The following is a 24,571-nucleotide window of genomic DNA, read 5'->3' on the forward strand; positions in this document are numbered from 1 at the left end:
TGTTTCAATGTAAATCCTAGAGTTGCTGCACTTTGACTGCAGCCACAAGCAGACAGAGACACAGACCCATGTGATATTCCCCAGCCTTTAGGATTGGCTGTGAATCAAAGATTGCCTAGAGAAGAGACTGAGACAAGAGCTCACATTCTGTAGTTTCAGGAAATGGTCGAATGAAGTCTCTGTGAGATTCCACCATTGATTTATTGATAGAAATATAAAGAAAAACACACTCAGACACGCCGGTGCGGCCCAGGTCCATCTAGGGTTCAAATATATTTCTACTCTGAATTTTTTTAACTCATAATCTACTTATTGCTTTACTTTGTTTGTAATACTGTCCTGCACTATGTGTTCTAATTCCACAACACAGACCCGTTGAACATAAATTGCAATGAAAAGGGAAATATGCACGAGAGCAGGTGTCTCGTTCCAAGGGCGCAATTTAGAACTAGAATTTGGGGGGGACAAAGTGCGAGGCCCGCAGGGCCAAAGCCCATAGGCCGGGGGTCTCGGGGTCGCTTTAGGCCCCCATAAGCCAACGGTTTCTAGATAAGCTCAGATGCATCCTGAGTGTCCAGAACAGTAATTTTAATGTTTTGAGAAGACCATAAAGTGGACACCATTTGACTTATGCAATTTGAAACTGTGGATATAAGTACTTTACTCTGAGAATAGCCAGCATTGATTTTATTAACATTCTGGTGTAAATAAGGTATCACCACATGTGTAGAACTCAAAAAGAATGATAGGTTGAGTTTTCATTAAAAAAAAAAACAACTGCAATGTGGTAAAAATTTATTCATAAATATGAAAAAACACGCTCTTAATAATTATTAACTATTGCATACTGTATTTTTTTTTCTCAAGATTTGTTTTTGCATAAGTTTGAAAGAACAACAGATCATAAGTTTAGGATAAATTACTTATCATGAATTTAATTTTCGAAGTGGCACTAATGACAACACTCATACTGAACATAATTTCACTTGCATAGACTGATTTTGAGATCAAGCAATAATTGCAGATGGGCTTTCTAAGGTCACAGATAGCTTTTCTGATTTCCTTTTCTAGCTTTCAGAATTTAGTAAATTAGCATATGGTCCATTGATACTTATGTGTAGTCACTAGTCCCTAGAGGCAACTATTTTTCATTGCAAATCTGGGCAAATGCAGTCCCAGAAAATTCTGAATGTGACAAACAAGAAACAGGTGTTGTAAACAAGTCAATGCTACTAAAAATACAAACTTGCATAAACAAAGATACTATTCTGACATGGTTTTGCACATAAGACTGGCATAGCATGTTTCAAGTACACACATATATGTCAGAAGGTGGGGGGGACATTCCATATTCTGTCCCCACTGATTGAAAAGGTGGGGGGGCATGTCCCCCCTATCCCCCACCAAACTGCGCCCATGTCTCGTTCCAATTTCATATCATTCTTGATCAAAGGTATTAACTGTCTTGCTCTGAACCAAATTTGTATTTCTAACAGACCACAAACAAGACATTGTTGAGTGTTATTTCAGCACATTTGTTAAAAATTTATACTTGATATTTGGTTAAAATAGGATTCAAGAGATATATTCTAAAACTCAACCTGGATCTGGAGTAAACACTGACTCTGTATCTGGCTGTATGTTGTAGTGTCCCCTGCAGCAGAACGGCTCCGGCACATACTGTGGGAGGATGATGGAACTGCAAGACCCACAATATTCACTGAGATGGACACATTACAACAGGAAGGGGGTGAATTAGAGTGGAAAGAATCTGCAAGGTGCACACACACATATATATATATATGTGTATGTGCATATATATGTATATGTAGACATGTTATTAGTTTTGGCTTTAGAGTCACTTTGTAGTCAAGCAACATTTTTTTATTCACTACGTTTTTGTGGACAACTTATTATTTCCTGTCTGTAGGTGGGTGAAGTTTGAGGAGAAGGTGGAGGAGGGAGGGGAAAGATGGAGCAAGCCTCACGTCTCCACACTGACCCTACACAGCCTGTTTGAGCTCAGGACTTGTTTGCAGACTGGGAGCATTCTGCTGGACCTGGAGGGTTTCTCGCTGCCACAGATTGTGGGTTAGTCCACCATTAATTTTCTCTACAACTATACATCAAAACTTAGCCCATCAAATTCATGCTATTTTGACAGAGTCTGGAGGGTTATGTTAAATATTCAATATGTTTTATGTCGCTGACATTAGTGAGCGAAGCTCTTCACTATCTGTGTATATATCATCAAACCATTTTTGTGCCATTTCCGGTTTGTGGCTTCGTCTACCATTGTGCGAGCTTGCGAGATTTTTTGTGCCATTTCCGGTTTGTGGCTTCGTTTACAAATTGAGCGAGCTCGTGAGATTTGTTGTGCCATTTCCGGTTTGTGGCTTCGTCTACCATTGAGCGAGCTTGCAAGATTTTTTGTGCCATTTCCGGTTTGTGGCTTCGTCTACCATTGAGCGAGCTCGTGAGATTTGTTGTGCCATTTCCGGTTTGTGGCTTCATCTACCATTGAGCGAGCTTGCGAGATTTTTTGTGCCATTTCCGGTTTGTGGCTTCGTCTACCATTGAGCGAGCTCGTGAGATTTGTTGTGCCATTTCCGGTTTGTGGCTTCATCTACCATTGAGCGAGCTTGCGAGATTTTTTGTGCCATTTCCGGTTTGTGGCTTCGTTTACAAATTGAGCGAGCTCGTGAGATTTGTTGTGCCATTTCCGGTTTGTGGCTTCGTCTACCATTGAGCGAGCTTGCAAGATTTTTTGTGCCATTTCCGGTTTGTGGCTTCGTCTACCATTGAGCGAGCTCGTGAGATTTGTTGTGCCATTTCCGGTTTGTGGCTTCATCTACCATTGAGCGAGCTTGCGAGATTTTTTGTGCCATTTCCGGTTTGTGGCTTCGTCTACCATTGAGTGAGCTCGTGAGATTTTTTGTGCCATTTCCGGTTTGTGGCTTCGTCTACCATTGAGCGAGCTTGCAAGATTTTTTGTGCCATTTCCGGTTTGTGGCTTCGTCTACAAATTGAGAGAGCTCACGAGATTTTTTGTTCCATTTCCGGTTTGTGGCTTCGTCTACCATTGAGCGAGCTCGTGAGATTTTTTGTGCTATTTCCGGTTTGTGGCTTCGTCTACCATTGAGTGAGCTCGCTAGATTTTTTGTCCCATTTCCGGTTTGTGGCTTTGTTTACAAATTGAGCGAGCTCGTGAGATTTTTTGTTCCATTTCCGGTTTGTGGCTTCGTCTACCATTGAGCGAGCTCGTGAGATTTTTTGTGCTATTTCCAGTTTGTGGCTTCGTCTACCATTGAGCGAGCTCGCTAGATTTTTTGTCCCATTTCCGGTTTGTGGCTTCGTTTACAAATTGAGCGAGCTCGTGAGATTTGTTGTGCCATTTCCGGTTTGTGGCTTCGTCTACAAATTGAGAGAGCTCACGAGATTTTTTGTTCCATTTCCGGTTTGTGGCTTCGTCTACCATTGAGCGAGCTCGTGAGATTTTTTGTGCCATTTCCGGTTTGTGGCTTCGTCTACCATTGAGCGAGCTCGCGAGATTTTTTGTGCCATTTCCGGTTTGTGGCTTCGTCTACAAATTGAGAGAGCTCACGAGATTTTTTGTTCCATTTCCGGTTTGTGGCTTCCTCTACCATTGAGCGAGCTCGCTAGATTTTTTTGTGCCATTTCCGGTTTGTGGCTTCATCTACCATTGAGCGAGCTTGCTAGATTTATTGTGCCATTTCCGGTTTGTGGCTTTGTCTACCATTGAGAGAGCTCGCGACAGCAGCTGTGCTTTGCTCATATGAATGTTAGATCAACATGGTTTTCAATTTTTGTACAACTATTTTCAGCCAAGAAGACAAGCAATCAAAATATACATTTTGTCACGGATAATACAAAGTTATTTGGTCCCTTAAAAAAAATTGAACTTGTAATTCTTACATCCATAAGAAATTTTCCAGTAAGATTTCAAGATGGTATAATAATAATAATAATAATAATAATAATAATAATAATAATAATGATACAACCCCAATTCCAATAAAGTTGGAATGTTTTGTAAAATGTAAATAAAAACAGAATACAATGATTTGCAAATTCTCTTCAACCTAGATTCAATTGAATACTATGGAAGCCCGAACTTTACAAAGAACTTTGGCAAGGAACCATCTCTGGCGCAGGTGAAATAAAACAGATGTTGTCGAGGTGGCGGAGTTCATCCATCAGCAGCTACAGATGTCGGGTCAACAACACGGCTACAGATGGATGCACCAGACGTGAGGGATGGCTGGCATAACCATGGACAGAGAAACTGTCCATCTGTTGTTAAGACTCATGGATGATGGTGGCGTAGATTTACGAGCAAGGCATCGCTTGAGACGTGTTGTGCCGGATTCAGCACCCCTGCCTTGAAAAGCACCCCCTTCGCGGGAATGCGCATTGAACCTCGTCGCCTTTAAACTCACATTTAACAGCAGAGATACACAGTTTGCGCAACAAAAACGTACACAAATCAATATGATCCTTATTCTATGTCACGTTGTCTCCAGATATGTGAGAGTGAACAGAATATGTTCATATTTACGAGCACTAATTGACTGGTTTTGTTCAGTAGGAACGAAGCATCTGATATTATCATGTTTATTTTATGACGTTTCATCACACGATGGTGTTTTAGTGTTTATTCTTTTAAATTATTTTAATTTTATTCATTGATGTTATAAATGAATATGCAGCTTGAATCACTGTGGAACGTTTGAGGACCCTGTTGAAATTAGCGTCCATTCCTATTGTCTGCATATGTATTATGTCTGTATATAATATATTAATTTATTCAGAGTATCATAATCATCATCACAATTATTATTATTATTATTATTATTATTATTATAAAAATGTACACAAAACAATGGTTATCATTCCATGTAATAGTAACTCAGAACTGCGAGATAATAAGTCAGAATTGTGAGATAATAAGTCAGAATTGCGAGATAGTAACTCAGAATTACGAGATAATAAGTCAGAATCGTGAGATAATAAGTCAGAATTGCGAGATAGTAAGTCAGAATTGCGAGATAGTAAGTCAGAATTGCGAGATAGTAACTCAGAATTGCGAGACAATAAGAATCGTGAGATAATAAGTCAGAATTGCGAGATAGTAAGTCAGAATTGCAAGATAGTAACATAGAATTGTGAGATAAGTCAGAATTGCGAGATAGTAGCTCAGAATTGCGAGATAGTAACTCAGAATTGCGAGATAGTAACTCAGAATTGCGAGATAGTAAGTCAGAATTGCGAGATAGTAAGTCAGAATTGCGAGACAATAAGAATCGTGAGATAATAAGTCAGAATTGCGAGATAGTAAGTCAGAATTGCAAGATAGTAACATAGAATTGTGAGATAATAAGTCAGAATTGCGAGATAGTAACTCAGAATTGCGAGATAGTAACTCAGAATTGCGAGATAGTAACTCAGAATTGCGAGATAAGTCAGAATCGTGAGATAAGTCAGAATTGCGAGATAGTAAGTCAGAATTGCGAGATAGTAACATAGAATTGTGAGATAATAAGTCAGAATTGCGAGATAGTAACTCAGAATCGTGAGATAATAAGTCACAATTGCGAGATAGTAAGTCAGAATTGCGAGATAGTAACATAGAATTGTGAGATAATAAGTCAGAATTGCGAGATAGTAACTCAGAATTGTGAGATACTATCTCGCAATTAATCAAAAAAACATTTTTTCAAGTGGCGCAAACGGGCTTCCATAGAATACACCACAAAGACAAGATATTTAATGTTCAAACTGATAAACTTTATTGTTTTTGTGAAAATATTTGCTCATTTTGAAATGGATGCCTGCGACACATTTCAAAAAAGCTTGGACAGGGGTATGTTTACTACTGTGTTACATCACCTTTCCTTCTAACAACACTCAATAAGCGTTTGGGAACTGAGGACACTAATTGTGAGTGTCATGATTGGGTATAAAAGGAGCATCCCCAAAGATGGGGCGAGGATCACCACTTTGTGAACAACTGTGTGAAAAAAATAATCCAATAGTTTAAGAACAATGTTTCTCTACATTCAATTGCAAGGAATTTAGGGATTCCATCATGTAGTCCATAATTTAATCAGAAGATTCAGTGAATCTGGAGAACTTTGTACATGTAAGCAGCATGGCCGAAAACAAACATTGAATGCCTGTGACCTTCGATCCCTCAGGCAGCACTGCATTAAAAACCGACATCATTGTGTAAAGGATCTTACCGCGTGGGCTCAGGAACTCTTCAGAAAACCATTACTGTCAATTAACACAGTTCGTCGCTACATTTACAAGTGCAAGTTAAAACTCTACCATGCAAAGTGAAAGCCATACATAAACAACATCCAGAAATGCCGTCGCCTTCTCTGGGCCCGAGCTCATTTGAAATGGACAGACACAAAGTGGAAAAGTGTGCTGTGGTCTGATGAGTCCACATTTCAAATTGTTTTTGGAAATAATGGACGTTGTGTCTTCCGGACAAAAGAGGAAAAAGACCATCCAGATAGTTACCAGCACGAAGTTCAAAAGCCAGCATCTGTGATGGTATGGGGGTGTGTTAGTGTCCATGGCATGGGCAACTTACACATCTGTGATGGCACCATCAATGCTGAAAGGTACATCCAGGTTTTGGAGCAACACATGCTGCCATACAAGCAACGTCTTTTTCAGGGGCATCCCTGCTTATTTCAGCACGACAATGCCATGCCACATTCTGCACGTGTTACAACAATGTGGCTTCGTAGTAAAAGAGTGCAGGTACTACACTGGCCTGCCTCCAGTCCAGACTTGTCACCCATTGAAAATGCGTGGTGCATTATGAAGCCCAAAATACGACAGCTGAGATCCCAGATTGTTGAACAACTGAAGTCGTACATCAAGCAAGAATGGGAAAGAATTCCACCTACAAAGCTTCAACAATTAGTGTCCTCAGTTCCAAAACACTTATTGAGTGTTGTTAGAAGGAAAGGTGATGTAACACAGTGGTAAACATACCACTGTCCCAGCTTTTTTGAAATGTGTTGCAGGCATCCATTTCAAAATGAGCAAAAATTTGCACAAAAACAATAAAGTTTATCAGTTTGAACATTAAATATCTTGTAGAGCAAAAACAAAGAGTTCACTGCGTTTCTGTGTAGCACAAACAAATCTGGTGCAACCAGATAGGACTAATTTGTAAAAGAGAAAAATAACTGGTGCAACACAGAAATAAGTGCCAAACAATTTAATAAGGTGCTGACAGTGTTGCCACAGTTACTTTGAAAAAGTAATCCAATTACTGATTACTGATTACTCCTTGAAAAAGTAACTTAGTTACTTTACTGATTAATCAATTGTAAAAGTAACTAAGTTAGATTACTAGTTACTTTTTTAGTTACTTTCCCCAGCTGCCGACAACAACCCTCTGCCACCTCAACATGACAATGATACCTGTTTTGCCAAAACTCACTTTATAGTCACCCTTTCTTGACTTCAATGAAAATAAATACTTGTTTTATAAAAAGTAAAATAAAGACCTCTTTCTTGACCTCATATTTAACTGTTGACAGCACTGTAACAGTAAAACTTGCAATTTCGAACCTACATTGTTTATAAATGTAACTATTAAATTCTAACATTTTTCTAACATTTAAATTCTCTCTAAACATTTTACTTGTCGAAATTATTATTATTTTAAGCAATATTAGTCGTCGTAGTAAAAAACAGCTTCAAAACTGGACCTTTAATCTAGGGGTGTTGTGAGGGGGAGCACATCCTTGCCCCACGCCCCCATTCCATCGCCCCTGCTTTGGCGTTTGCGCACAAAGAATGGATAACATTTATTTATGCAGAAAACATGACCAGATTTACAGGTAAGAAAGTTTTATTGCATTTTCACATCATGTGGTCCTCAGAAAGAGAGTTTAGGTGCATTTGAGTGGAAAATACTGTTAGTTGTTGATGCGTCGTGGAGGATCAGCTGTTTTTAACGAGCAGATACAGAGCGGCTCAGCTCACAATTCTAAATAAAGGAGGAAAAAAAAGTATAAAAATGTCTTTGTAAAGCTCAGTGCAGGTGTGCTGATCACTGCGCTTTAAGAGGTGAAGACGAGTCGAGCAGCTGCAAAGAAACGCGGATGAAAAGCTCACAGCTCGGTTAAAGTGGGCAGTTCAGTCGAACCCCGACCTCCTGCCCACGGACCAAGTTTAATGCTGCTATCGACCCACAATGAAAAATAATAGTAACGCACAGTGACTTGGAGAAGTAACTTTAATCTGATTACTGTTTTGGAAAGATTAACGCGTTAGATTACTCGTTACTAAAAAAAGTGGTCAGATTAGAGTAACGCGTTACCGGCATCACTGGGTGCTGAAAGCAAAAATGTACACGGGACTAACATTTCGATGTGAGAGTCACATCTTCCTCAGAGTCCTGCAAAGACAGAGATGGTACAGCTTAAATACTAATAAGAATACTGATCGTGCCTCTTTACTTAAGAAAAAATCTAAATCTTCTTCAGCATCTAAATTGTTTTTTTCTACCTGCTATACTCCATTTGCAGGAAGAATAAAAAGCATAATTTACAATAAATATTGGAACATTTTGAAGAGTGATCCCACACTTAAAAACATCTGTGCTGAACCGCCTAAATTTTATTTAGGCGTGCTCGAAATATTCGTGACAGACTTGTTCATTCAGATATGATCATTCCCGTCTCAACTGCCTGGCCCTCCAGCCCACCAAAAGGTTTCTTCAGATGTGGTAATTGTGCACATTGTTCAAATTCCACTAATGCTTCATGTTTCTCTCATCTTTGCACTGGTAAGCAATATCCTATTTCTTCATTTATCAATTGTAATACTACTCATGTAGTATATATTTTAAAATACCCTTGTGGATTGGCATATGTTGGCCAAACAAAGCGTCAACTCAAATTACGGATAGCTGAACATAAGACAGCAATCCGTACTCAGAATTTAACCTATGCCATGGCAAGGCACTATAAACAGGCCGGTCATGGCTCTCCAGCATCTTTAAAATTTGGGGGGATTGAGAAAATCATAGCTCCACCCAGAGGTGGTGATATTATTAAAAAACTCTTATGTAGAGAAGCATTTTGGATTTACACTTTAGGCACTTTGGAACCTTTTGGTCTGAATGAAGATCTGAAATTTACTTGTTTTCTTTAATAATTGTTTTTTAGTCTGGTTTTAGTTTTGTGTGTTTTGGGACAGTGTGTTTCTAATCATGAATTGATTACTGATTGAGTGAGTGTTGGGTCTGACGGATGGTCATGCCCCTTTGGAAGCATCAGGACACCTGCTTCTTATTAGTATTTAAGCTGTACCATCTCTGTCTTTGCAGGACTCTGAGGAAGATGTGACTCTCACATCGAAACGTTAGTCCCGTGTACATTTTTGCTTTCAGCACCTTATTAAATTGTTTGGCACTTATTTCTGTGTTGCACCAGTTATTTTTCTCTTTTATTAAATATCTTGTCTTTGTGGTGTATTCAGTTGAATATAGGTCGAAGAGGATTTGCAAATCATTGTATTCTGTTTTTATTTACATTTTCCAACTTCAATGGAATTGGGGTTTTAATAATAATCATAACGGCAAGAATAGTAATTTGAAGTAGGAGTGTTCAATGATCCAAAATCACAATTTCACTTTTTTCTGTAACTTTCACTCCAGATGAGATTGTGGAGCGACAGATAGCAGACGGTCTTGTTAGCCCAGAGCTGAAGGAGAAAATCACCTTTGTCTTGCTCAGAAAACATCGTCACCAGACAAAGAAACCAATCCACCGCTCTCTGGTAGACATGGGAAAGTCCTCTAACACAGCTTCAAGTAAGTATTGTGAAGACACACTGTTAGAAACATTCGATTATCTGCAATTCTGTCTGAGAGTAAATAAATGTTCATGTATCAGTCACCAAAATTGTCACTTTCCTTGTGTCAGTTGTAAAAAAAAATACTCACGATTCCTTTATTTTCTACCTTTGTTTCATTGTTCATGTTCAAATATCTTCTTCTGCCTTGATTGTTTTTACCTTTTCTCCTCTACTTCTGCTCCACTCCCCCTGCTCTGTCAGACCATAGTACCTCTGGGATCCACCGCTCCACAGATGACCTACGCTCCAGGCAGTCCAGCAGTCTTGGTCGTCAGTGTGAGTTTGCACAACATACGTACACTCATTCACTACAAAATCCATGATTCGACAAACATCAATATACAGTAGTGTTCAGAATAATAGTAGTGCTATGTGACTAAAAAGATTAATCCAGGTTTTGAGTATATTTCTTATTGTTACATGGGAAACAAGGTACCAGTAGATTCAGTAGATTCTCACAAATCCAACAAGACCAAGCATTCATGATATGCACACTCTTAAGGCTATGAAATTGGGCTATTAGTAAAAAAAAGTAAAAAAGGGGGTGTTCACAATAATAGTAGTGTGGCATTCAGTCAGTGAGTTCATCAATTTTGTGGAACAAACAGGTGTGAATCAGGTGTCCCCTATTTAAGGATGAAGCCAGCACCTGTTGAACATGCTTTTCTCTTTGAAAGCCTGAGGAAAATGGGACGTTCAAGACATTGTTCAGAAGAACAGCGTAGTTTGATTAAAAAGTTGATTGGAGAGGGGAAAACTTATACGCAGGTGCAAAAACGTATAGGCCGTTCATCTACAATGATCTCCAATGCTTTAAAATGGACAAAAAAAAACAGAGACGCGCGGAAGAAAACGGAAAACAACCATCAAAATGGATAGAAGAATAACCAGAATGGCAAAGGCTCACCCATTGATCAGCTCCAGGATGATCAAAGACAGTCTGGAGTTACCTGTAAGCGCTGTGACAGTTAGAAAACGCCTGTGTGAAGCTAATTTATTTGCAAGAATCCCCCGCAAAGTCCCTCTGTTAAATAAAAGACATGTGCAGAAGAAGTTACAATTTGCCAAAGAACAAATCAGCTGGCCTAAAGAGAAATGGAGGAATATTTTGTGGACTGATGAGAGTAAAATTGTTCTTTTTGGGTGCAAGGGCCGCAGACAGTTTGTGAGACGACCCCCAAACTCTGAATTCAAGCCACAGTTCACAGTGAAGACAGTGAACAGACAGTTTCTCCTACTATGGTGTTGGGCCTATATATCGCATACCAGGTATCATGGATCAGTTTGGATATGTCAGAATACTTGAAGAGGTCATGTTGCCTTATGCTGAAGAGGACATGCCCTTGAAATGGGTGTTTCAACAAGACAATGACCCCAAGCACAGTAGTAAACAAGCAAAATCTTAGTTCCAAACCAACAAAATGAATGCCTCACAGATGTGAAGAAATCATGAAAAACTGTGGTTATACAACTAAATACTAGTTTAGTGATTCACAGGATTGCTAAAAAAGCAGTTTGAACATAATAGTTTTGAGTTTGTTGCATCAACAGCAGATGCTACTATTATTGTGAACACCCCCTTTTCTACTTTTTTTTACTAATAGCCCAATTTCATGGCCTTAAGAGTGTGCATATCATGAATGCTTGGTCTTGTTGGATTTGTGAATCTACTGAATCTACTGGTACCTTGTTTCCCATGTAACAATAAGAAATATACTCAAAACCTGGATTAATCTTTTTAGTCACTTAGCACTACTATTATTCTGAACACTACTGTATAATGTCCTGGTGTTAAACTGGTGGTCTTCTAGCATGCAGTTTTTGTGGGTCTTGTTGATGGCATTGGCACTCTAGCCAGCATAAAAATCTTCACAGAGGTTGACACAGGAAAAGAAAGGCTCTTGTTTCAGCACTTTGTGGCAGTAACAGAACTTGTGGGTTCCATTGGAGGTTGGTACAGAATATGAAGTAATGGGGGAATGCCATTTGGATCTTCACTGTTGGAAAAGAAGGGTCCTGTTGCTGGAGGTTGACAACTGGTGCAATGCTAAGAGGTCAATCACTGCTGAGCAGCAATGACGAACAAACTTGAGATGGCTCAGCGGAGTGGACATGTAGAAAATTCTTTCCTTCAACAATGATGCTCATCTTCCTCTGCTGTCAGCGGAGCGTTGAAAGCTTTGTGTTGCAATGACGGCACTCTCTGACATCCATAAACCTAGAAGATGCCAGATCTCAGTGGTGGATAGTGCTTTTGGTCAGGCCACGTCAATGGTCAGTACGCAGAGAAATTACCAGTTGCTGTGGAGGACTTGTTCCTTCTGAAGCTTTGACATAGGCATCCATTGGGTGTCTTGTCTGCCAACTGTAGTGTGTGATACGATATCGCAGTGAAGGAGGCTTTTTCCCCTTTCAGCATCACTACCTGATTGATGACTGCTCCAGAGGTGACGTTTCTGCAGTCATGGTGAGTTCAGTCCAACCACTGGGGCTTGTGGATTGATTATAAGGACAGCATCAGCCTCCATGGATCTGGCAACTGTGACAATGGCTCAGTGTTCCTTGATTTTGCAAAGAAAGGGGCTAAAAATGACTGGATTCTACTTTCAGTGTTGAGAATGGTGTGTTGGACATAAGCTCAAAAACTGTGCAACCAGTTTTTGAGTATTTAAAGAGTTTACTCATCAAGATCAGACTGTTGCAGGATTCCTTCATTCATTTTCTATACCCATTTACTCTAATTAAGGGTCACAGGGTGGGCACGAGCCAATCCCACCAGTCATAGGGCAAGGGGAGGGGGGGTACACCCTGGACAGGATGCAGGTCTATTACAGGACCACATATAGTAATACAAACACAGCCACACCCCCATTCATGCCTTCAGTCAATTTAAAGTCTCCAGTTTATTTAACTAGCATGTCTTTGAAAGTGGAGCACCACAGAACCCGGAGGAAATCCCACGGAAATGCGGGGAGAACATGCAAACTCCACACAGAAAGGCACATGCGGGAAGCAATCCCATGAACTTCTTGCTGTGAAACAACAGTGCCAGTCACCATGCCACTGTGCTGCCCCGTTTCAGGATTGCACATGACATCTGGATGGAGGATTTGCAAACACAACATAACAAATGACACTGGGTGGCATTTTCTTTAGATTAGACACTGAAAGCTTCCAGGATTGCACTGGTTTTGTCTGTGTTCACAGGAGGTGCTTCATCTCAATGGGCACTCTGAATATCATCTAGAGGAGTCATGGTACATAGTTGGGTGGCAGTTCTGGGCTGTATAGGGAGCTGAGAAAGCAGACTGTGATGACACTGAGGTAGATATGGAGACCTTTGTTAGCAGAACCTGTGGCAGGTGATATAACATCTATGATCTAGTGATTCTCTGCATCATTTGCAGTACTATATTCTCTTAAACCTCCAACTGCCATCATATCAGGTGATGACACAGTCCTGACATGTGATTCCGTTTCCACTCGAGTGGCTATGTTGCGCTATTGTATAAGGCTGATTCTCCAGCTAGGATGCGGGATATTATGCAAGGGTTCTTTTAAGTTGAGGTTTGATACTGCAAAGGTGTTTAAAACAGCTTGTAGCAGGCAAAGCTGCAGGAATCTGTGGTATCAGCAGTTAACTTCTTCAGATGGCTGGACATGTTGATATTGCTTTGATACTATAGTACTATAACCAATGCTGGGCAAAGTACTTACAAGAGTCTTGCTCAAAGGGATGCAGTGCGAGCTGCTTGCTGCTTGTTTTTCCTGCAGATGCTGTACCAGACCAATGTGGTGAAGAAAGAGCTGGGCCAGAAGGCAAGACCCTTGATTTACCCATCAATTTATTTATGTACTTTAGGTAATGACCAAAACAACAATGCAGTGGATACAACTGGCAGAAATGAGATTCCTCAGTTGCAGTGGATACAACTGCCAGAAATGAGATTCCTCAGTTGGGTATCTGGACTTGCACTCAGGGACAGGGTGACAAGCTCAAATATCCAGGATAGATTTGGAGTAGAGCTGCTTCTTCTTTGTATCGAAAGGTCCAAGGTGAGGTGGTTTGGGCATCTGGTGAGAATGGCCCCTGGTCATCTTACTGGAGAGATTTCTCAAGCATGTCTAACTAGGAGAAGGCTCCGGGGAAGAAGTCAAATAAAGGATGTGTGTTTTAAGATTTTATTCTGAAACAGTTTTTGTACTGACATTGGTGGACATGAACAGATGCCCATGCACAACTACTGCTGACTAAAATTGAAACTAAATGTCTTTTTCATTCACAGATAATGTCCAGAGCCAAAGCTTGAATGATATTTCAGAAACACTCAGCACAGATCAGGTAACTGTTGAATTTATTACAAATGGAAATTCAAGGGGAAACGTGAACAAAGTTATACGGTTCTGGTATGCGTGTTCCACAAGCTCAGGTCCTTTACTAGAGGCCTGTGAGTTTGAGGGATGTTCTGCCTGGAATATGCAGGAGTCACCTTTCCAGTTTGGGGGTTACAGCTCCTAGTGGTCCTATTACCACCGGGACCACTTTGGACTTTACCTTCCACATCTGCTCTAGTTGCTCTTTTAGCCCTTAGTACTTCTCCATTTTATCATACTCCTTCTTTCTGAAGGATGTTAGTTAACTAACAGAGGTACAGAAGGGCATCATGAGAGATAGGTTCTGGATGAATAAGAAGTACAACAAGTTGTCCATAACTGAGGCCCTGGAAACTGCCAAACAAAGGTTCACATCTCTGGCTACTTGGCTGAAGAGAAGCACAGGCCAAGAAAATAAATGGCCTGGTCTCCAATGACCCATCCAGGGTGTATTCCCAGTTGAAAGGGGAAAACACTAATATAAGAACAGACCTGCCCAGAACTCAGACTGAGCAATACTGGAAGACCATCTGGTAGACAGTGGCATCACACATCAAAAGTACCATGTGGCTGGTGGACTTAAGAGCAGACCACAGCCACCTCCCAGAACAAGAACCAGTCCACCTCACAAAGGCACACATCCCACAATGACACACTGTGAAAAAAGAGCCACTGTCCCAACAAGAAAAAATTATGATGTAACAATTTACATAGGTTTTTTAAAGTTACTTCAACTTAACAAAAGTTATTTAAACTTAACTAGAGAAGTGTTGTGGTATTAACTCAGTTGAAAGTTGAATTAACTTTAAAAAATCTATGCAAATTGTTTCATAAATTTTTCTTGGTGAGACAGCAATTACTTTTTTTTTAGAGTATAGGGATGAAGTGCTGGACAGAACCAGGGCCTGAAAAGATCCACATCTACTGGATGAAGAAGCTAACATCACTCCATGACCACTTGGCTGTACAAATGGGTGGGCTACTAACAACAGGTACTCAGCCAGGCTACCTAACGCAGGGCAGGACAATCCTGATCATGAAGGACCCCCACAAGGGTATGACACTCAACTCAAACTATCAACAAATTACCTGTCTTCCACAACATGGAAGCTCCCATCAGGCATAGCAACCAAGTTGAGTGGGCACACATGAGCACAGCTCAGAAGGGCATTGGAAATGATACCAGAGGGCCAAAACACCAGCTACTGGTTGACTGAAAAGTACACCAGGAGTCAAAGACAAGGCAGACCAACCTGGATTGACTACAGGAAGGCCTATGACCCAACACCTCACACATGGACTGTGGAAGACATCACTGAAGGCCAAAGCAATTACACGTCACCATCAAGTGCAGAATATACCAAGGTGATGCACTGTCCCCACTGCTGTTCTGCATATGTCTCAGCCCTTTCAGCCAACTTATCACAAAGATCAGCCTTGAGTATTGATTCAGGAGTGGAGTAACCATCAGCCTCCTCCTGTACATGGATGACATCAAGCTGTACGCAAAGACTGAGCCAGGCATTGACTCACTGATCCACTGCATCGGGTTTGACAGTGAAGATATCGGGATGTCATTGGATATGTGTGGCTGAATGGTGGCAAAGAGAGGTAAGGTGATCTGGACTGAGGGGGTGGAGTTGCCAGAAGGCAGGTTAGGGGACATACAGGACAGCTACAAGTACCTGGGAATCTCACAAGCCAATGGGAACCATGATGAAGATGCAAGAAGGTCAGCCACAGCCAGATACCTCCAGAAGGTAAGACAGGTGCTGAGGAGCCACCTCAATGGTAGGATAAGATTTGAGCCATCAATACATACGCCCTACCAGTCATCAGACACCCAGCTGGGATAATACGTTGGCCACAGGAGGAGATCTATGCCACCGATGTCAAGACACAAAACTGCTCACAATGCATGGAGGTTTCCATCCAAAGTCCAGCATCCTGAGACACTCATGATCAGTTTCCCAGAATGCCACTCAAGAGTCAAACGGCACTGCTACTTACATGCGCTAGTGTTGCTTCACGGAGCCAAAGAAATCTCATCGACCAATAACTATTAAAATGTTAAAAAGTGACATACTTAGAAAAAAAAGGCCTCCAGAAATCGTGTTGGGAAGAACTCTGGTTAAAATCTGGACATATTTCATACAAAGGTTTTGCTGGATATCTGCTGGACAAGTAAGACAACAGTCACAAAGGCCTACTTGTCAGATTTCAGTACTTAGTCCATTGTTAGTTATAGTTACAATTTTTTGACTTGGTTTGTCAAAATGACTGAGTAGGGAGACATCGCATCATCACATCACCTTCACACCATCTAGAAGATCTCACAGAGCAAAGTAACTGCATTTGAAATATATTCCACTGAAAAATAAATATTTCACCAGCAATAAAAGTAGCTGCAATTTTGTGATATACCACAAAACGAGATTTCAATACAAATTTAGTAAAAATCTTATTGGACTCTACCTTTAAGATATCTTGTTACCATGCATGCAAACACTGATACAAACTAGTGATGTGAATCATACAACAACTCACCATTCAATTCAATTCCAATTCTTGGGGTGACGATTCAATTCAGAATTGATTTTCGATTCAAAGAGCTCTGAGAAATAGTTATATTACTTAAAAATGTTTATGTTTAAGAAAATGCAGCTTTACACGGTTAATCAAGTGATTCTAGATGTAAATTTACTTATCTGCTTTGCTCATTCAGAGTTGGCTGGCAAGTTTGGCGAAGCGCTGGTCAGTAGTCGGCAGATACCGCTGCTCCCCTCTTTTAGCTCCGGGTGATGGCGTAACATGTGGGCTTGCGGCTTTGAAGTGTTTCCGAAGTACTTGACTTTCATTTTGCAGATTTTGCACACTGCATAAGTCATGTCAAGCTCCTTCTTACGCAGCAAATAATAAAATCCAAAATTCACCCAAGCATTTGCCTTTAGCAAAGACGGTGCTGGCTGAATTAGCTCTTCGTTCGCCATGCTAAGCTGCAGCTCACGAATGTTTGAAGCACGCCAGACACTCCCCTCGTGGGGACGCTGTAGTATAGAGGCCAATGCCTGACAAACAGTACATGCAGCGAGTAAGCAAGAAAATGTTTTAAAAAATGCTTTTTAAAAATAGATTTTTGAACATTTTGGATCGATTCAGAATCGTAATAAATAAGAATCGTGATTCGGACATGAATCGATTTTTTTCCCACACCCCTAATAAAAACATACAACTCCATCAGTGTTGCTAATAACTGTAAATTTGAATTAAAGAACACTGAAAAAAGTGAAACGTCAGTGCACTTCATTCAAAGTTCTTATTTACATTGGTCTAATGGAAAATTGTGGTTTCCAGTTTAAATCTGCTGGAATCACTTTACCAAATCATAAATATACATTGTGAAAAACTAAAAAAATTAGCTGTAACAAATAACATCATTTTTTTAAAGTTGATCCAAAGTATCATTTTTTTCAGTGAAGTTTCAATTCCATTCAATGTATTTATATAGTGGCAAATCACAACACAAGTCGCCCCAAGGCGCTTCACATGGGTAAGGTCTAACCTTACCAAGTTTGACGTTTGTGATTTAATTTGGCATTAGTTTCCAGTCAGAGTCAATGAATTATTCTTTTGACTTGTGCCGAGGTATGCACAGACTCAGGGGGCTTTGTTTTTCTGCATTCATGGATTAATACAAGCAGTAATTCTCTGTGTGTTTTATTAGCTTATTATCTGGACATGAGCTTCAAAGGAAGCATGGAATGAGCACAAATATGAACCTTGAGTCCAGTTTAATAACCTGAGTTCCCTGAGGTTTCCTTTATTTGTCATACAGAGCCAGACTCATAAAGTACTTTACATAAAAGGATACTAAAATAGTCTCAAACTATTACAGTGAGAAGCTGTAATCATTAAATTATGTCTACTTGGGAGCAGTGAGCCTGTGACTGAACAGTGGGTTCAGAATATGTGCAGAATATTTGGAGAGAGAAAGAGAACCAGCCAGTGAACTGACGCCGAAAACAGATTACAAACAGATTTTGACGTAAGCAGCCACATGCTTCCTTAGTTAAGACGTGACCACCAAAAGAGCTGCAAAACACTGGTTTTTAAAAAAAGGATTTCTACTACAGTAATGCAATACAATATATTTTTATTATATTATCTGAAAGATCACTAAGTTATTTAATGCACAGAATACTTCTGACTCAGTTATTATTTATGACCCTTTACTGCATTATGACTTTTTCACTTACAAGATATTTATGTAGACCAATAAACATAAAATAAAAAAAAACATTAAAAAAAACATAAAATCTGAAACTTTGCTTCTGTTAAGATTATAGTAGAAAGTCATCCTATACCTGGACATTTAAAATGAGCAAAATATAAAAAATTCTGGCATCTTAGTTCCAAAATACATATACAGTCTCTTAATACTGATTTTTGATTCCTGATTATTTTAATTTTTGGCACCAAAAAATTGCATTTACAATCAAGCCATGAAAATGGGTGTAATCTATGGTAAAAACACCATCATGGAACTTTATGAGCAATCAGGAACATTTTACTCTGTGGGTTTTACTATACTTTCAGAAATGCCAATTTTAAGGTACTTTTTTTAGTATAATGCCCATGTGTTGCATATCAAAATGTTCACAACAATCAGCATTACACATTTGTCAAAAACACTGTGTAGAAATAACTTTGCTTTCAATCTGAAAAAATGAAGAGCATTCTTAGAAATTTTTTAAATTCTTTATTGAAAATATACTTTTGTTCATGTGGATGAACTGTTTTGATGATAGACATGAGTTCACCAAAGCATTTGGCTCGAAACCTAAGTGTAATATATACTCAACAAAAATATAAACGCAACACTTTTGGTTTTGCTCCCATTTTGTATGAGATGAACTCAAAGATCTAAACGTTTTTCCACATACACAATATCACCATTTCCCTCAAATAATGTTCACAAACCAGTCTAAATGAGCACTTCTCCTTTGCTGAGATAATCCATCCCACCTCACAGGTGTGCCATATCAAGATGCTGATTAGACACCATGATTAGTGCACAGGTGTGCCTTAGACTGTCCACAATAAAAGGCCACTCTGAAAGGTGCAGTTTTGTTTTACTGGGGGGGATACCAGTCAGTATCTGGTGTGACCATCATTTGCCTCATGCAGTGCAACACATCTCCTTCACATAGAGTTGATCAGGTTGTCAATTGTGGCCTGTGGAATGTTGGTCCACTCCTCTTCAATGGCTGTGCGAAGTTGCTGGATATTGGCAGGAACTGGTACACGCTGTTGTATACGCCGGTCCAGAGCATCCCAAACATGCTCAATGGGTGACATGTCCGGTGAGTATGCCGGCCATGCAAGAACTGGGACATTTTCAGCTTCCAAGAATTGTGTACAGATCCTTGCAACATGGGGCCGTGCATTATCCTGCTGCAACATGAGGTGATGTTCTTGGATGTATGGCACAACAATGGGCCTCAGGATCTCGTCACGGTATCTCTGTGCATTCAAAATGCCATCAATAAAATGCACCTGTGTTCTTCGTCCATAACAGACGCCTGCCCATACCATAACCCCACCGCCACCATGGGCCACTCGATCCACAACATTGACATCAGAAAACTGCTCACCCACACGACGCCACACACGCTGTCTGCCATCTGCCCTGAACAGTGTGAACCGGGATTCATCCGTGAAGAGAACACCTCTCCAATGTGCCAAATGCCAGCGAATGTGAGCATTTGCCCACTCAAGTCGGTTACGACGACGAACTGGAGTCAGGTCGAGACCCCGATGAGGACGATGAGCATGCAGATGAGCTTCCCTGAGACGGTTTCTGACAGTTTGTGCAGAAATTCTTTGGTTATGCAAACCGATTGTTTCAGCAGCTGTCCGAGTGGCTGGTCTCAGACGATCTTGGAGGTGAACATGCTGGATGTGGAGGTCCTGGGCTGGTGTGGTTACACGTGGTCTGCGGTTGTGAGGCTGGTTGGATGTACTGCCAAATTCTCTGAAACGCCTTTGGAGACGGCTTATGGTAGAGAAATGAACATTCAATACACGAGCAACAGCTCTGGTTGACATTCCTGCTGTCAGCATGCCAATTGCACGCTCCCTCAAATCTTGCGACATCTGTGGCATTGTGCTGTGTGATAAAACTGCACCTTTCAGAGTGGCCTTTTATTGTGGGCAGTCTAAGGCAGACCTGTGCACTAATCATGGTGTCTAATCAGCATCTTGATATGGCACACCTGTGAGGTGGGATGGATTATCTCAGCAAAGGAGAAGTGCTCACTATTACAGATTTAGACTGGTTTGTGAACAATATTTGAGGGAAATGGTGATATTGTGTATGTGGAAAAAGTTTTAGATCTTTGAGTTCATCTCATACAAAATGGGAGCAAAACCAAAAGTGTTGCGTTTATATTTTTGTTGAGCCCACATACAGTATATCAGTCGCTGTTATTTGTTCGGAATAACATTCACATACATTAAAAAAGGTGGATGTAGAACAGGAAAATAAGAAAAAGACAAGCCAATTACAGTGTTGCTGTTGAGACATCTCTGTACTTATTTGGAGTCAACAGCGGTCTAGCAGTTGGATCATTCACCAAGTCATGTCCATAAGTATTTGGACAGTGCGTAGCCTGTGTACTTTTGCTTCTGTACACCACTACATTGGCTTTGATCATCATGCCCTGATAGAGTAAACATTTATGTTTAATTCAAAGGCTTTCAACAAAAATGTTGGATTAACCATTTAGGAATTATTTCCATTTGCACATAAACAAACTAAAATATGTAAAGTACCAAGGGGCTGAATATTTTGCAAGCTATATTTACAGTACATATATGACTTTGGTACCTTACAGTACTGGGGTTTCTAGTTCTGCCTGGTGAGCACCTGCCCTGATGTTTTCCAACAGTCCCACCTCCACCCATAACTAATTAAACTAGTGAGGTTTGCTCATCCAGTCCAGTCAAGGTCTTGGAGACACCAAATTTAACAAATTAGGTGTGAGTAGAGGAGGTATACATTAAAAACATGTTGGGCAGGCGATCTCCAGGGGTATAGTTAGAGAAACAGTCTAGTGTAGACATATAATATCATAAATGCTATCTTCTGTTACATCTTGATATTTGTTGCCCCCACCTCACATGATTTAATTGTCAAAAATACCAGTAGATCACAGCACATTAGTAAATGTTGGCCACAGTGCAACAGCTTCAAATATTTGGTTCCTACTTGTGTTTTGGAATACTGACCAATATTTGTTTTTCTTCTTCTGCCAGTTGAAGAATAAGTTCATGAAGAAGATTCCTCGTGACGCTGAGGCATCCAATGTCCTTATTGGTGAGGTGGATTTTCTTGACAAACCATTTGTCGCCTTTGTACGTCTGGCTCAAGCATTGACTCTAGGGGGCCTCACTGAGGTCCCTGTGCCAACTAGGTGGGTGTTCTCTTTCACTTGCTCACTCTAATGTTTTGTTTATGTATCTATACTGGCAACCTTTCTACTCAGTTTAGTTTTATTTCCCCCTGTCCAGTGAAAAATATGCACAAACATATGCCACTATATTTCCAAGACCCTCAGGCATAATTTGCCACACAGGTAGTCCGACTGGCATAATCCTTTGCTATAGCTACAGTGGCCTAATTCACATATTATAACCTCCGCCAAAGAAGTTGGAGGAGGTTATGTTTTTGCCCCTGTTTGTTTGTTTGTTTGTTTGTGAACAGCCTGGATTTATATCCTGATAGGCAAGAACTTCAGTTTTCAAGGCCATAGGTCAAAGTCAGGAAAAATCTTGGAAAATCCCGATCTTTATCATTGGACAAATTTTCAAAAATTCCGGCCTCTGTCAGAAAAGATAAAATTTCTTTCATATTTGAGAGCATTATATAGGATGGTATCCTTTATCGACTGACAAAGTTTGATCTGGATCTCATCCAGATTACAGATTTTGTGCCCATTAAAATTTAATATTGAAAACCCCATTTAATGTATATATTTACATTATATCTTAATCAAATGTGCCCCAATCACTCTCATATTTGAATGTGACATGCAGACTGACACTCACTATCACCTGACAAATTTTGATCCATATCTGATCCAAATTGTGGATTTTGTAGACATTTGAATTTAATATTGAAAGCCCATTTGGTGTACATTTTGCATTATATCTCAGCCAAAAGTGCCTCAATCACTCTCATTTTTCTGTTATGGATTTACTTACACCACCAAAATTGGACGGAGGTTCCAACTGTATGCCTGTTTGTCTATCTTCCAGTTATCAGTCGGAAACCAACTGCCAAAAAGCAATGACAAATTGTACATAGCAAAGATAACCAATGTTCTGTGAAAATGATCTGAAAACGAATTCAGAACCTGAAAAAGTTGGAAAAACTGACAACACCACAACAAAAACCTTTGATTCAAGCGCATAAACTAAACACATCCTCCTGACATTTGATCACATCTAATTTAGCTTATGAAAAGTCACTTCCAACAGCACTTTGACCTTGAAATTTTTTCCAAGGTAAAATATTGGAAATTGGAAACTAGTGTTGGCAGAGGTTTGCACTCTACGAGCGCACTGCTCTAGTTTAGGTCAAGTGGTCAGTGGGTGTAAAATCATATTTTTCCTAATAGAGACAGTGCCCACAAAACTTTGACATAATTACCACCATACCATTTGTATTTCTTAATGACTGAAGTAAGTCAGGTCCAAGACATATTCAGTGACTTGGAAATGCTTATGTATCCATCTCCTGACTTGACTAATGTGTCACGTTATTGTTTAATCTATAGACAGAGGTGTACACTGTGCATGTGCTAAAGCACAGTAGATCTGAAGATGGTCTGAAGATGATTAGTGAGAGAATGCACAGATTTGAGGCACTAACATGAACATGATTGATTTTGTAGTCAGAATATGTGAACACACTGATACAGAACTGAAAAAGTGTAAATGTTAGATATCTGCAGTTGACTGGTTGATTGTTTTCCGCATGTGTTTTTAAGCACCTCCATACCCGAGATAAATGGCAGAAAACTCCTTTTCCAAAGGAAATTACTGACGTGTGTATTTGCACAGAATTAATATAACATGAGGTAATGTCTGCAGATCATTTGACAGAAGTATAGCTTTTTATAGTCCTTTTAAAAAATTAATTGACATCTACTGAGGTAAGCGTATGCACATTTAGCTCCTCATTGATAGTTTTGTCTCTTCGGTGACAATAAGAAGTAGTTTATTCTTGAGTTCTTTGTGCCTCATAGAATAAGATGAAGCAGCCTGTTAGCTTCTGCTCTCTAATGCAATGTGCATTCTAAATAGATAATGCATCAACTAAATTAATCTTGCCTGTTGTTGCATGGAAAGGTGGCATGCTTCAAAAATAAATGTGGCTTATAGACCAATGCCATGTATGTATGTTTTTTCCTCTTCATGACACATTTTTTGACAGATGAAACTAATACTCAGGTACAACATATAGTGCTCAAAATATGGTAAACTTGCATTTTGAGAATGCAGGGCTAGAGAAGGAACATAAGGCTTTGCAAAATCTGTCAGATAAGTGGGTACATGAACATCCAGTATTTCATAAGGTAGAAACTGGGGATGTGCTGATTCCAATCCTGGTGTGGGTGTCATAGTCAGTAATGCCATTTTCTGAAGTATCTGTATCGGAAATGATACAGATGGAGATTTGCTGTTGATTCTTTATTTTTATTCTACATTCCAGCTGGTTTTTTTTTTTTTTTTTGGATTGTCATTACCATGACAGTGAGTCAACAGAGGCTTCATCAACAGTAGAGAAGAAAATGTCAATTAGTCTCTCTTAGTATCTATTTCAGCTTTGTTTTATTACTGTCTTTCTGTATTGTTAATGTGGTTTGAGGACCTTTTGGGTTACAGGCCGATAGGCTGCTAACCCAATATCATGGCGCGCCATCCATCGTAGTCGTCGGCGTTGTTGTCATCGTCATCTCTTTATTGTGATATCTCAAAAGCTGTCTGATAACTTTTTCTAATTTGTCAAGGGCATAATAGAGGTTGTTGACATATGTCACATCAAAAATTACAGTCATAAAAAAAAATTACAGCCAATTTAGGTATTTGGACCCAGTTTAGTCAACTGTCAAATAACTTTTCTTTTAATTTAACAAGGGCACAATGTTGGTCATTGACATTGTTCCTGTCCCAAAAGTATTTGCATAGACTTGTTCATTTGAAAACTGCGCCCATTTTT

At 39.8% G+C, this 24,571-nt stretch overlaps 1 protein-coding gene across 1 annotated transcript in view; it reads left to right on the plus strand.

Moving 5' to 3' along the window:
• slc4a5b (solute carrier family 4 member 5b) overlaps window positions 1–24,571 on the plus strand; it is a 123,437-nt gene that overhangs the window by 13,378 nt on the left and 85,488 nt on the right. The window contains exons 2-7 of the mRNA XM_034192414.1: window positions 1,649–1,778; window positions 1,931–2,091; window positions 9,713–9,877; window positions 10,105–10,188; window positions 14,199–14,254; window positions 21,604–21,761. Coding sequence (XP_034048305.1) covers window positions 1,649–1,778; window positions 1,931–2,091; window positions 9,713–9,877; window positions 10,105–10,188; window positions 14,199–14,254; window positions 21,604–21,761 — 754 coding nt within the window. The remainder of the gene's footprint in view (window positions 1–1,648; window positions 1,779–1,930; window positions 2,092–9,712; window positions 9,878–10,104; window positions 10,189–14,198; window positions 14,255–21,603; window positions 21,762–24,571) is intronic.

This window comes from Thalassophryne amazonica, chromosome 17 (assembly GCF_902500255.1).
Source record: "Thalassophryne amazonica chromosome 17, fThaAma1.1, whole genome shotgun sequence".
NCBI lineage: Eukaryota > Metazoa > Chordata > Actinopteri > Batrachoidiformes > Batrachoididae > Thalassophryne > Thalassophryne amazonica.